At 31.8% G+C, this 15,235-nt stretch overlaps 1 protein-coding gene across 1 annotated transcript in view; it reads right to left on the bottom strand.

Annotated features, from left to right (window-relative positions):
• The window catches only part of LOC132712872 (carnitine O-palmitoyltransferase 1, muscle isoform-like), a 37,371-nt gene extending 24,127 nt beyond the window's left edge, over positions 1–13,244 (bottom strand). The window contains exons 1-4 of the mRNA XM_060695311.1: positions 12,975–13,244; positions 3,786–3,940; positions 3,093–3,215; positions 2,358–2,466 (exon numbers count right to left, since the gene is read on the bottom strand). Coding sequence (XP_060551294.1) covers positions 2,358–2,466; positions 3,093–3,215; positions 3,786–3,940; positions 12,975–13,099 — 512 coding nt within the window. The 5' untranslated portion in view covers positions 13,100–13,244. The remainder of the gene's footprint in view (positions 1–2,357; positions 2,467–3,092; positions 3,216–3,785; positions 3,941–12,974) is intronic.
• Between the last annotated feature and the right edge of the window lie 1,991 nt (positions 13,245–15,235).

The following is a 15,235-nucleotide window of genomic DNA, read 5'->3' as shown; positions in this document are numbered from 1 at the left end:
GTAAGTAATGCTGAAATAACATATAACTACCATTATGATATCATATTAAAATGTTATTCACATCAGTTGTGTGTGATAGGAATAGTATTAAAAATATCACTTATGATGATGATGATGATGATGATGGCATTGATTATGATGATCACACTGATGATGGTGATGATGATGATGATTACGATGGAATTGTTTATGATGATAACACTGATGATGATGGTGATGATGATGATTACGATGGAATTGTTAATGATGATAACACTGATGATGATGGTGATGATGATGTCATTGTTTATGATGATAAAACTGATGATGATGGTGATGTCATTGTTTATGATGATCACACAGATGATGATGGTGATAATGATGTCCTTGTTTATGATGATAACACTAATAATGATGATAATGATGATGATGAATATAATGTTTGTAATAATGATGAAAAAATCAACAGAAGTAAACAACAGTCCAGGTAATTGGCAAGTGAGTAACTACTCAAGAAATATTAACAAGACACCAAAAATAAAACTTTTAAATCATGAAAATAAAGCATTTCTTGAACAAAATGGACCTTTAAAATTGTAGTCTAACATTTTTAAATATGTGTATAGACCAAAGTTGACACTAAAGTTATAAATATATAGAATGCAGTTTTACTGTCAATAAAACCTCAAAGTAAAATAACTGCTCTGGGGCTTATAATGTCAAATTATAATGATAGTCCTTCCTATTTTCAGAATTTATAAATTTTATTTTCATATGATATTGTTAATGTAATAGGGTTTAAATGTATGCAAAAAGAGATAAAACTCAAGATATCTTTAAAATCTTCGTATGATGCATTAAGAGTTTAAAGCATTATTGTAGAAACAAGTCCTTGACACTTGAACTTGAGTCCTTCAGGCTGTCATTTAAGTAGTAAGCAACTTTTTGTGTGATTTTGTTGAATTAATTATTTAAATCTATATTTTGGATAAGATTTTAACTTCAGCTAATGTGAAACAAAAATAAAACTTAGAAAAAATGTGCTTGTTGAATAATTACTCAATTATAATACAGTAAGACATTTCTTGGTTAAACTATATAAGGTAAAATGAACTTGATTATTGGAAAAGAAAAAAAGTAAATAAACATAACCCAATATGGTATATTTTATACATACAGGAAATTGATTAATGGTAGCTTCAATAATAAATTATTGAACGAGTTGAATAACATAATATGTGAGTCACTGGGAAGTGTTATATTGTTTTATTCAACCTTTTCCATAAAAAACGCAATGGACTACCAGAATATAATTTTTTATAAAAACGAACCTTATTTTTTTACAAAAAAACATCTTTTTTCAGCAAAAACAATTTTTTTTTTTCACTAAACCAATCATTTTTTCAGCAAAAACAATTATATTTTCAGCAAAAACAATTATATTTTAAGCAAAAACAATTATTTTTTCACAAAAACCTGTCATTTTTACTGAACCAATATTGTCACCTTATAGTGCAATAATGGTTTAACTCTTCTAAATTTAATAGGAGTTAATCTGTTTCTGCACTAAGGTGAGAACATGATTATGAAATATAACATAAATATAATATAAATAATGTTATGATTTATTATAATTGTAACACAATCTGATATACATATCATATCCCATATAAACATATTTTAAAGGGACTCCACTGAGGTTTAAAAGTCTAAAAACATAACATTTGAATTTCTTACATAAATGAGCTGAGGCACTTTAAACAGAAATATATGCAAAGATAGTTAAAAAATATACCCAGAAATAAATTGAAAATCATATTTTTATGCTTTTCTTAGCACGATTTGAGTGAAAAGTGTTTAATTGCTTTTCATTTTGGGTCATCATTTTTACAATTTGAATAATTATTCTGGAAAAATGAAGTGTGCAAATGATCTGAAATTTTGCTCAAAGATTAGTGGTCTAAACCTACATCAAATGGTACATTTATCTGAAAAAAAATTTTCGGTCCCATCATGTCAAAAACCTCAGTGGAGTCCCTTTAAATAGACCCCTAAATAAGAATTCCATCATAAAACAAAGCTTGTTTAATTGATTCCCAAAATTATTTACACGTCAATATTTATTTGAGAAATAAGCCAAAAAAAAACACAAAAAAAAACACACACACACACACAAAACAAAATGTTATTACGAAAAAAATCTAGCATAAATAATAATAAATAAGATTTATCTTATTAAGTTAGGAGAAAAAAAAATAAAATAAATAAATTATGTTATTATTACAAACAAAAATGTGTAACAATGATTACTTTCCAAGAATAAGAAGTTTAAAACACCATTATTAAATGAATGAAAAATTATCATGATTTCCACATACTTTGGTAAACTCTGTTGACATCCATACAGTGATGGGTGACTGCCACTCACTAACTTTACCATCAGCCCCCAAACCAACGTAGAAAATGCCTGAGTCTTAGGCTGCTCATCTGTAATATATATTGTTACAAAGTTATTTCACCTCCTAAATTTCTTACAATAGATGTGGTTTCTAATTTTAACCCTGGGGAAAACCAATAATGAGTAGGCAATTTTTCACTATTTCAAGAACAAACATGGCTTTGTCCATATAGCCCACAGGTAAACTGGCAGAACAATCTTGCCCATTAAAATTGACACTATTATTACAAGTTAATTTGTTAAAAATTACATCAAATATCTTTTTTTCTAACAAAAAATCAACAATTTGTTTAACTTCCACTTAGTGGTAATTCGATACTTCTTCTAATGCCTATGTAAAAACTGGTTTGAAAAGTTATAAAGAAGGCAAAACATATACGGTCGTCATCAGATCTACATAAAAAGAAATAAGAAGATCTGAACTTTAATCAGATTGGATGATCCATACCATCAGATGAAATGCGGTTAAAATCAGTTGAATTTTCAGCGTGTAGATTAAAATATCCCTTTTAACCATGGCCAAATTGGTTTGTTTTCAGCGGTACATAATCATTATGTTGCCTCATATAAAAATGAAAACCCTGCATAAACGAGCAATTATCTTAGTTTAAGCTAGTTGGACAGCGTACTCAAATGAAAGACGTAAAAAACTTACACATCCAGCCTCTGTACGACAGAAGAATTCTAAGAGTATATCTTCGTATATATAACAGTATAATGAAGAACACAAACCCAGCTATACATGATGTAAGTAAACTTCTCACTATCAATGGCCAGTCTGTAAAATAGAATAAATCAAAGATCAAAGGTCATCCATAAATACATGTTGCTATACCAACCAATTTGGTTATGTTCTTGATTTGACATAAAATAAAATGTATAAGTATGTACTTTGTTAACCAAGTGAAAATATGGCAATATACCTACCAAATTCAGTATTATTTTGTATAGAACATACAAAATTGCACTTTAATTTTGAATATTAATTTTAAACCTCCTTTAAATTCTATGTTCTTTTAAATATTAGAACATACAAAATTGCAATTTAAGTTTGAATTTACAGTAAGAAAAGAATTCTGATGGGAAATTAACATTACAAAAATAGTGAGGCATAATAATACCTATTGATTTTGCAAGGCCTGTATACATATATAATTAATATATGAATACCAATATGTATGCTGCCAGGTACTTTGAACTGTCTAAAAATCAATTACCATAGAAGCTTGATCCAACATATGATACCAATAAGAGTGCTCCCTATGGAAGTACTTAAAAGTAAGAGACTTAAAACACTTTACAGACAAAATTAATACATGTATAATGTATAAGGAAAATTCAAAATTACCTTGCGGTATATGTAAGCACTCCTCTATCCAGTGAAGCTTGGCTGTGATTGGCTGAGCCATAGACCAATCAGTGACCAGCAATATGGATAGCAGGCCAATCAGAACCTCCAAATTCCATAGTTTTGTGGGCCACATGCCATTTTTGATAGAGTTCCTGAAATGGATATTAATTAGAAAATTGGATTTCATTTTCAAGGGGTTTTTTTTCTATTCTGAATTTTTTTTCCTATTAGCAATAATGTATTGGAGCAGTTCAAGCTTAAGGTCTTCAGTGCATATGTACCCATTTTTATGCTGTGACTGTGTCTTATTCTGGTAAGGTCTGATTCAAGACTTTAATGCCAAAGCAGACAAAAGAAAAATATGTTAAAAAAAGCAGCTTATAAAGTTTTGGAAGCCCGGGAACTAGAGCTGTTTTGGTGCATAAGATTACAATTTAATCAAGCTCAAGTAAATATTCATTATTTTGGTGACTCCATTATATTACTTTAACCAATTGTTTTTTGTTTTTTTATAGACAAACAAAAAAAAGAAGAAAAAAACGGAAAAGTTAATTTCAACATAATTATTAAATGCAATCATAATCAATTTAACATAATTATAGAAGCTGTTGGCAAATGAATATAACCATGCCATGGTCTGTACTTTTTGCTACTCAATCAATTAAAGTTATGTTGAAAATTTCCCTCAAAATGATGAATGGTTTTGCCCAAATTTGAAGATCGAAAAGTTCAAAGACCTTTGGCGTGATAAGGTCAGGGTTTTCATTTTATCTGAGCTTACAGATTTGCCAATGAAAACAAACTGATTTAACCAAGGGTGAAGGGGGATTATTTTAATCAACAGGCTAAAATACAATCGATTTTAAGAGCATTTCAGCCAATGATATGGATCCCCAATCTGTTAACAATGAAAACCCTATAAGGTCAAGGAATCTGAATACTTTTAATATCTAGGGAAATTACAGGTACATATGATATGTACTTAAGTGCACACTGTTAAATCTAGTGATGTTCCGATTGTCGCAAGTCGCTGATAATCAGTTACTGTTATGTAAAACGACAATAATCGATTCACAAAAAATTGTTCCGCGACGTCGTCGAAAATGTTTAAAGTATCAAAACGAATTAATTCTGGCGGTAATTTTCTTTTAGGAACACCTTGCCGATCGCAAAAAAAATATCTCAGAGACAATTTTGAGTTGAATAAGATCAATACGTGATGTAAACAATAGTAAATAAATATATTATGTGATGTGAATGTTATTATTTGACATCCATTGGAAAATTAAATCTATTTCGTAAAATAATAACTAAGTAGGGTTAAAACTGTGTTGAAAAGTGCTAAATAAAGTTCATGTTACAAAATAAAATCAAGTTCCTTGGGAAATAATGTTTCTTCCCTATTTTTTTTTAACGCGACTTTAATCGGAAAGTTATCGATTATGTCCCATCCGATTGAACCGATGATCGATTGGGACAAATTTCATCCGATTTCCATCACTAGTTAAATCGCACTTCAAAAATTTGATAAGATAATTATAGTATGATAATTATGTCTATAAACAATGATAATCAGTGATTTATGACATCAAATCTGTCACTGATATCAAAGTTTATAAATACATACATAATATCACAATAACAATAAGTATATATACCTTTATAACAATATACAGTCGAACTTCGTTCGCTCGAACTCGGAGGGCCTGTGCAAATTTGTTCGAGAGATCGGTAGTTCGAGCCAACCGTGGTTGAACTATTATTACGTTGATCATATGCCTAAAGGTTTTCCTAGCTTACATCGGTCGAATGATAAATGCGTCAATATAATTGTTTGTTAGTATATCTATTCGTCGAATATTTCATATGTAGAATTATTATCCCAGTGTTTAAATTAAGTATTAACGGTACGCTGTGTTCATCTATATTCATGCATATTGTTATTGGTTGAGTTCGATTGGGCAATTACACCAATCTTGTTGAACAATGTATAAAATATATTTATATGTTTATAATGGGATGAATTTAATTTTAAAAATAAAATTAATGAAATATTTATTAAAACATTTACAGCAGCATCTATTTGTAGTCATTTACTAAAATAAACACACATACAAGTATCATTCTATAAATAGATATCACTTTAGATAACCCACGGTTGTAATTAAAGCCGTCCGGGTAAACGTCATTCTTTATTGGCATGCATATTTCACTTATTTCACAAGTTTTTTTCTTTTTATCGTTACCATAAAACGGCAAAATCAACAAATATTATCATACAAATAAATCGGTTACAACACCTCTTTTTTGTATCAATTAACCTTTATTACCTTTGTCACGATCACGAGGTGTTAAAAACATGTGGCGCCGACAGTCATTTATTTAGGACATACCGACTTGTCTTTTTTTGTGTTCGACCAAAAAGGTGTGATTTTCACTATATTTCTGCCGAAGGGACTAGAGATCAGGTTCGAGAGTTCGAGCGATCGGTGTTCGAGCGATCCGAGGTAGAACAACATATATTATATAGGAATTTTGCCGGGACTGGGCGATGAGTTCGAGCGAAGGGAGGTATTCGAGCGATCCGAGTTCGAGCGAACGAAGTTTAACTGTAAATAAATACATGTATGAAGTAAATAAGTATTAAGTGAGAAATGAGTCGCAAATTTTTTTCTACAGGACATTTAATTTTCTTTCTAGTTCTTCATTAAAAGTTTGCAGCTAGAACTGTAAATGAATTTTAATAAGGCCTGGGACCATTCTAAGAATTCCATAAATGTAATACAAGAGTTACATTCTTCCCTCAGATCCCACTTTTTTCTATGTAGAACATGTAGACCTTCTCTAATGGAAGAAAATGACTAAAGTTAGGGTTTTCCTCTTTATTAGAAAGAGGCCATACCCTCTTGATTTTTGGAACTATTGTTGCTAAATTGCTGATTTGGTAAAGTATAAAGCTAATAAAGTTTCCTTTTAAAAGGAAAGGCTTGCACAGTTGTGCCTTCATCCCAACCCTTTAAAATTGGGGGTTTTTTTGGGTCTCAATTTATTATCACATTTTTTTTTGAATTACGGTATTTGTATATCATAAAGGGTTTATTTAGTTTTTTTTTTGTTTTTTTTGGAAAACCGAAATTTTTTTTGTCAAAACGATTTAGATCTATTCTCTATTGTATAAAACTAATAAAGAAAATGATCAATCGTAAAAATATTAACGTGATACTGAAGGAAAACAAGTGTGCACATCTCATTTCCCCTTTTTCGCCAGCGAAAATCATTCCTTTGCTTTATAGACAAGTAAATGCACTAAAAAATACTTCGTTACGTGGTACAATTAATAAGCATGTATCAACTATGATACATAGATCAGCACGTGGCAAGGTTAATGATATGCATGGGCTATTTTTAGATTACCTCACCAAGAAGTTGAATTGCGTTCAGTAGATCTAAATATAACTCGATCGTGCGTGATTTGGTAAGCAGGACCACCCTTTGAAGACGGAATAATACTACAGTCACCATCCTCTATTGTATAAAACTAATACAGACAAAAAACAATTATAAAAGAAACTAACTTTTGCGTCTTGAAAAACAAATGAAACGGAACAATTTCGTTTATAATTTATTACGGTTTAAAAACCGATAAATCAAGTAAAAATAGAAAAATCCTATTTATATACACAAACTGGGATTACCGAAGTAACTAAAATAGCTTAGATTTCCGTAATATTACTTCGCAGTATGACGGAATCGCCCGAATTGTCACGATTGCAATCGGAACTACATCGGCTATTATCATTAATCCGAAGACTGACGGAAAAGGCCGAAAAGTTGCGATTGGCACGATTGCAGCTGGTTTCCCGTTCAATCATGCACCAACAGATGTAAGCAGGAAACCACCTAACCGGAACAAGTTTTCCAGATGAAATGGCTTGCAGCCGTGGCTGCAAGCCAAAAAGCTGACCAGTGCAAGTATGGATTTTTTTTGTATATTTGCATGATTTTAAACAAATTTTCATAAGAGACTTTTCATAGGACTCTGTTGTATAAAGTAAAAAAAGAGGAAGTTATGATAAAAAAATATCATTTTCCAACCTTTGACTATAGTTATATGAAATATGCATAAAAAATAAATGATTAATTAGGAGGAAAAGCAGTTATAATCTATTTATAGTCTCAGTGACCTGAAACCCTTTTAAAGAACAGAGGTCAATACAATAAATTTCTTGACCTTGACCTGAAACCCTTTTAAAGAACAGAGGTCAAAACAATAAATTTCTTGACCTTGACCTGAAACCCTTTTAAAGAACAGAGGTCAATACAATAAATTTCTTGACCTTGACCTGAAACCCTTTTAAAGAACAGAGGTCAATACAATAAATTTCTTGACCTTGACCTGAAACCCTTATAAAGAACAGAGGTCCTGACCTTGACCTGAAACCCTTATAAAGAACAGAGGTCAATGTGAAATACAAATTTAACTAGACCTATCACTGAAGGTGATTAATACCCCCACCAGCAACTTTTTGAAAAATAAGTAGTCTGAAGAAAAATTTCAACACAAACTATCAACTGTGTACAAAGAAATATTTTAATTAATTGTAATCCAAACTGGGGTCTCCAAATAAGCTTGCTTTTCACAAAGTTTGATTACAATATCTCATTCCTATCTCTAGTTATTGTCCGGAAACCATTTTTCTATTTTTAGGAATGGTGACCTTGATCTTGACCCCAGGGGGTCCAAATGCAATACCAACCCAGGTCTTCATATAAGCTTGCTAAACACCAAGTTTAATAACAATATCTCATTCGTAACTCTAGTTATTGTCCGGAAACCATTTTTCTATTTTTAGTAACGGTGACCTTGACCCCAGGGGGTCCAAATGCTATACCAACCAGAGTTTCCACATAAGGTTGCTATATACCAAGTTTGATAACAATATATCATTCTTAACTCTAGTTATTGTCCGGAAACCATTTTTCTATTTTTAGTAACGGTGACCTTGATCTTGACCCCAGGGGGTCCAAATACAATACTAACCCAGGTCTTCATATAAGCTTGCTATACACCAAGTTTGATTACAATCTCTCATTCCAAACTAAAGTTATTGTCCAGAAACCATTTTTCTATTTTTAGTAACGGTGACCTTGACCTTGACCCCAGGGGGCCTAAATGCAATACCAACCCAGGTCTTCATATAAGCTTGCTATACGCAAAGTTTGATAACAATATCTCATTCCTAACTCTAGTTATTGTCCGGAAACCATTTTTCTATTTTTAATAACGGTGACCTTGACCTTGACCCCAGGGGGTCCAAATGCAATACCAACCGGAGTTTCCACATAAGGTTGCTATATACCAAGTTTGATTACAATACCTCATTCCAAACTCTAGTTATTGTCCGGAAACCATGATGTGGACCGACCGACGGACGGACCGACCGACCAACCGACCGACCGACCGACAAGCTGACTCCTATATACCCCCCCTAAACTTCGTTTGTGGGGGTATAATAAATTTCTAAGATATTCTATGAGATAATGTAAGTAAGTGAAACACAGAGACAGAAAGAGTGGAGGAAGGATGGACAAACATACAACTATATGCCCCATGGTAAAATGTCCTGATGATTCTATTAAGAATGATTTATTTTGCACAACAAGACATATTTCTATGAAGATTACTTAAAATCATTCTTGAGTGACACTTAAAAACACTTGAAAACATTAATTTTTTGTAAAATTGGATGTAGTTCTGGGCCAATAATTTGTGTACAAAATTCATGATCATTCGATCACTTGGCCATTCCCCAGGACTAATCAATTTTATTGTAAATATTGACACCAAAATGAAAAACGTTTGCAATGCTTAAATTTCACTCAAAACTGCATAAATATTGATTATCAATTTAATACCAAGCATATTTATATATTATCTATGCATACTTGTCAATTTTAAGTATACCAGTTGATTTATGAAAGGTCTTCAAGCTTTATGATTTTAGGCTATTCACTGGATTTTTAAGTATAAGTTTCTTAAAATAGACTTCTAGACACTATAAATAAGTTATCAAGGTCTTTCTCCATCACAAAAGCTTGAAAAGTTGCCCTATCAACTTCAAAGTGTCAGGTCCACCAAGTATTGGAAAAAATAAGATATGTCCTTTTTGCATCAAGTATTTGTGATTAGATAGATACAAGTCACAGTGACTTTTGAGATTCTGATATGACCTTTTTGCACTTAGCCGTCAATTGTTACACATAATTAAATCACAGGGACTTTCTATCTTATATCTACACATGTGACTACTCAAGTGACCAAAAATCAAATATCAAACAGTGTACTCTGATACTTTGTTAGTGATGCAATGACTTTATTTTAAACCGACAATTTAAATCAAGATTGGCTGAATTTAAAGTTGCACCCCTCCAGATTCATGCTTATTTATATGAAATTTTCAAAATGAATTAAAAAGTAAAATCATCTTCTTTGTGCAATAATGTTAAAAGTCCTTATAAAATTAATAGAAATTAATCAGTTATTGCATTAAGTAGTCTCAATATTTCGACTGAAAGACCGATCGATTTTATAACCTGGTATTTCATAGATGGCTGTCTTTAAAAAGGGTGACCATCGTCTTTATAATAAAAAGCCCTAAAACACACACTTTGTTGGGCTATGCACTAAGGTGACGAAATATTATCAGGTGAACACACATATTGCAAACAGCACTTAAAATGTATAAATACTACCAAAAGTAATCCACAATTTTTGGAAAAATATTCCTTACTGCGCTAGTAACACAGTAGAAATATATGGTGCTAAATACTGCAAAATCAGTAATTAATGGTATACAATAGGTTAATTATTTCTTGAATTGTAAATATTTTTACTTTTCTTAAAATCTTTGTACATTTTTCTAATTGTTGGTTTTCATGAAATATTTTTGCTCATCTGAAGGAATGCAAAAGTATCAGAAAAGGCCTTAAATGGGTGCATAATTTTTTACTTGTTTTGATTTCCTATGAGATTTGTAAATGTAAATGTTTATTGATTGATACTTTTTTGTATTCTTCTGTGTTTATTAAGGTTACAGTCAGTTTTACTATTGTAGCCAGACAATTATGTAACAATTTTTTATAGTATTTCTATAATCCAAATCAAAATATGTCATTATGTCACAGTCATATTAGTTTGGATTATAAAGATAATAAAAAAATATTGCCTGATGTCTTTATTTTAAACAAAGTATTTGCCCCCTTTTTGAAATGATTTAATCAAATTGTATTTTTGTTGTTGTTGCTTTTTTGTTTATTATAACTGTTATATTATTATTATTTAATTGTGCTTTTTGACCAAATTCTATTTCTCACATTAAAGGATTTCACACCTATGTGACGTTTTATTTGAGAAGCTGAGGGACGCAGACCAAAACTTTCATGAATATTGAAAAAAAAAATTATATGTTCAAAAAGGGCCATATTTCATTCAAAAGTTTCAAGTGAATACCTTCAGTAAAGTACAGTTACTAAAAGACCCACCCAATTTTCACAACCGATGAGCTAATACAACCAATTCTTCAAAAAACTGAATTTTCTCCACATATATATTTAAATGGTTTTTCTATATAAAATTGAGACCATCCCGCTATATGACCACTTTCTCCCAATCAATTAACAATTTGCATGTATCTATACCATTCTTTGTTAGTTCTAAAGTCATGTGTGTAAACACTTATTGACAATCAAGTGAGTTCTGAACTAATTATTGACCCATGGTTTTATGACAACAGGAAAGGGGTCATGTTGTCACTAAATGCGGCTAATTCAAAATAATGAGTCATTTTGTGCCCCATAGTGATACCAGGCCTCATTTCCATTTAGTATAGAGGATACATTCAGATTTGTAAGATTGAGTGAAACATTGGTGTGTCTATGTCTCTGCTACTTGTTTTAAAAATGTATTTGTGTAGCCCGGGTCTCCACGATACCGGTGTACATATTTTATACAAGGTGTTTTTCATATAAAAATTTACTTACTTGAAAAAAAGAAGGAATAAACAACTTTATTAACATTTAATCCTCTTAAAATTACATCACAGAGTTCTGTTACTCTGAAATTCTTGCTCATTGCGAATGTAAACAATGGTCGACCATTTTGTATGACGTAGTTAAACAGACTTCATGCTACCGGTGCACTGGTATATGGAAAGCCATTGCAGTTTTAATAGCAAATATATCATTTTAGAATTCTTGTTTTCATATCTGAAAAAAAAATGCTTAAAAACAACATAAAAACGTGTGTTTCAATAATTTACTGTTCATCTTTTATGACTCCCAAGGGATCTCTGTTTAAGAACCTTTTCCTCCCAATTACAGGTGTATATTATACCATGTGGCTGGATTCAAAAATTCCCCTTCACTTTATTTTAGTGTTGTTGTGATTGTCTGGTCCTTTTGTATCATTGAATCAATTTTATTTCTATATGATGAAGATAAAATATCAATATGGCACTTTACACAGACTCACTTAAAAGACTGAATGAAACTGACTTTTTAATTTTCATAAACTATTTTATATGCACTAATGGCTTTCCATAGATTAATTTTTTCCCGCCAAAAATGATGTCAAAAAAGGTCAAGTGACATGTAACGGAGGTTGAATGACGTCACCACCTGTCATTTTTTATTTTCTTGGAAAAAAAAGTGTTTTGTAGAGAGACTAATTTATGCAATGGAAACATAGGATAGTAAAATAAAAATTAGGTAGGATATGTGAAATATTTCCTTCAGAAACTCATGAAAATGTTTAAAACTTTGAAAAGCCAATATTACTGGGAGCATGTCAATATAAACACTTGGTAGGGGGTTGGTGTTGACAAAAATATCGCGAGATTTGTGAATATACCGGTACCGTTGAGTCACCGGTATCAACTATCATGGGGTTCGAGTATACTGTTTAATATCGTCTGCAAAATGGCCCAACTTCTACCAAACTTGGAGTATTTGTACAATGTAGTCCTATTGGTCGAGCACTGGGCTGGTCGAGCACTGGTACATTGACTCTAAATCTACCATGATCTTTAGAGAGAACATGTGATTCACAACAGGTTATCATAATTTGGAGTCGTAAAACAGCAGAAAAAAGTACAAAGTAAAGAGATCATTTCAAATCTACATGTATACCTAATCCTGAAAAATCGACGAATAACGTATGCTCGTAATCCGAGTAAGAAGTCTTCTTTCGGATTGCGTCCTTCTTCAATTCTGCCAACCCTGGGCTCGGACACAGCACTCCTTGCTTCGGCCATTGATAATCGACAGATTGCATGCACTTATCCTGTTATAATTAAAGTAATTATCCAGACGCTGTCAACATGTGCTATCTTGTGCCTATTCAAGTGTAGTAGCGAGTGACAACAAACAATGACAGCCAGCTAATACGAATTATTTTCGAACGAAATTGTAAGTGCTTAAAAAGCGGAAAGGTCTTTTATTCGAAAAGGACAATTCGAACTCAAAAGTATTGCGTTTTTCTTTGTTGATTTTTTCCTTACTTATTTTTGTATACATATTTCAATTTCATTTATGAATACCTTACACCATAGGTGTTCGGCGCGTTGATTGGTCACTACCCCCGCACCCCCCCCCCCCCCACTCACTCTACAGCCCAAAAACTCAATTTTTTATTTTTTGTGGGAAATGAAGGTAATTGAATTAAAAGCATAAACCAAATATTAAAACATGTTTCAAATGAAAAATGCTGTATTTTACATGGTTTTGAGAGGTTGGATGGCTGTAGAGTGGGTGTGGGGTGGGGGGGGGGGGGTGCGGGGGTAGTGACCAATCAACGCGCCGAACACCTATGCCTTACACAGTACAGTAGTCAAGTACATTTTAATATCTTAAAAAGATACTTATAATGTTTTTCTAGGAGTAAAATTAGTAAGAAATTAGCATCGCAAATAAAATTAAAATTAATTAATTAAAAAAAATAAAAAAATGTCAAAAAACAACAATTTTTCACCAAAATTAGGTGTTAGGGCACTTGTTAACATGGGAAAACTAGTTTTTGGGTAATTTCAAGTTTTTTCATAATTTTTGTTAACCTTCCCCCCCCCCATTTTTTGTGGGCTCGAACAGTGAAAAAATGCCCTTTTTAGGCCCCAAACACTGTTTTTCGTTTGAGAAATGTTGTTAAAAAAGTGATCACTTTTTCGGCGATGTCCCCCATCCAAATGTTACATCAGGGGGTTGCCAGAAGAGGGATGTGCCACCTTCTGTTTGGGGGGTTTGAAGGGGGCGGAGTGCCCCTCATCGCCAAGAAAATTTTGGACGTGTGACAGGGCAAAATTGGCCTCAGGTCGATCTTAGGGTAACTAGTAACTGACGCTGAAAAGCCTTTTACTCTATCTCAATCCATTGAGAAGTTGCAGCACTTTGAAATCAGTTTTGATGGAAAAAAAAAAAACAATGCAAAATAGTGATTTTTGGCAATTTTGAGACGTCCCCCGTTGCCATGGTAACAGGAAATTTACGATTGAGCATGCTGTTACAGAGGCTATGGTCCAGTCAACATTTGTGCCAAGTTTCATCAGTATTGAAGCATTTTTCATAGTTTCATAGCAGTTTGAACTTGTTACAGGAGGCTTTTCAATGAAAACGGCCATTTTTCGCAATATGCTCATGGGGTAAAAGGTCAAACAATCATACAACTCTTATTAAGAAAATTTCTTGTATTTCTCAACTGATTGTGAAACTGTAAATATAAAATAATTAGAAATATATATTCATTGTATTGTAATTCTATCAATTAACACATTATATTGTAACTTATTTATCAATTAATTAATTAACCAGTTAAGTTAAAATTGAATGAATTAATCGAATGATTGGTTAATTTGAGAATCCTAATTTAGTTCAAAACAATTGGGAACATTACTGATTTTTATTTGCAATTTGTTTCTTTGAGACGATTTGAATATTTAAAATTGCAAATCATATTATAATACGACCAAACAAACACGGCTTTAATTATACCCGGATTGCACATTAATTTCATACATTAACATCTGCTGAAGCATGAGGACTAATTTAAATTTTATATATCTTTATATTATGTAACTGTGATCTATGTTGTTGCTAAAAATAAAATAAATAACGATAAATAAAAGCCTAAACCCGCAGGACGCGAGATTAATAAGTCCAGGGGCTTCTGCATAAAAAGTTGTTAATGCACGAATAAAGGTGCATTAGCACTATTCGTGCATAAAAGATTTAAGTATACCTCTTAATTGGTAATTTCGTTATCTTTAATCTATATAAAGAAATCATTGCTTTCACATGCTATTGCGATGTCATTTGATAGTAATGTTTTGATATTAAAACTATCATTGTATAGAATTAGTAACGATTCGCCACACTAACGATTCGCAACATAACGATTC

This window comes from Ruditapes philippinarum, unplaced genomic scaffold (genome assembly GCF_026571515.1).
Source record: "Ruditapes philippinarum isolate M1 unplaced genomic scaffold, ASM2657151v2 ctg8932_1_1_1_1, whole genome shotgun sequence".
NCBI classification, from domain to species: Eukaryota; Metazoa; Mollusca; class Bivalvia; order Venerida; family Veneridae; genus Ruditapes; species Ruditapes philippinarum.
The sequence above is the reverse complement of the archived record's forward strand: the minus strand, read 5'-3'. Positions and strand labels throughout refer to the sequence as shown.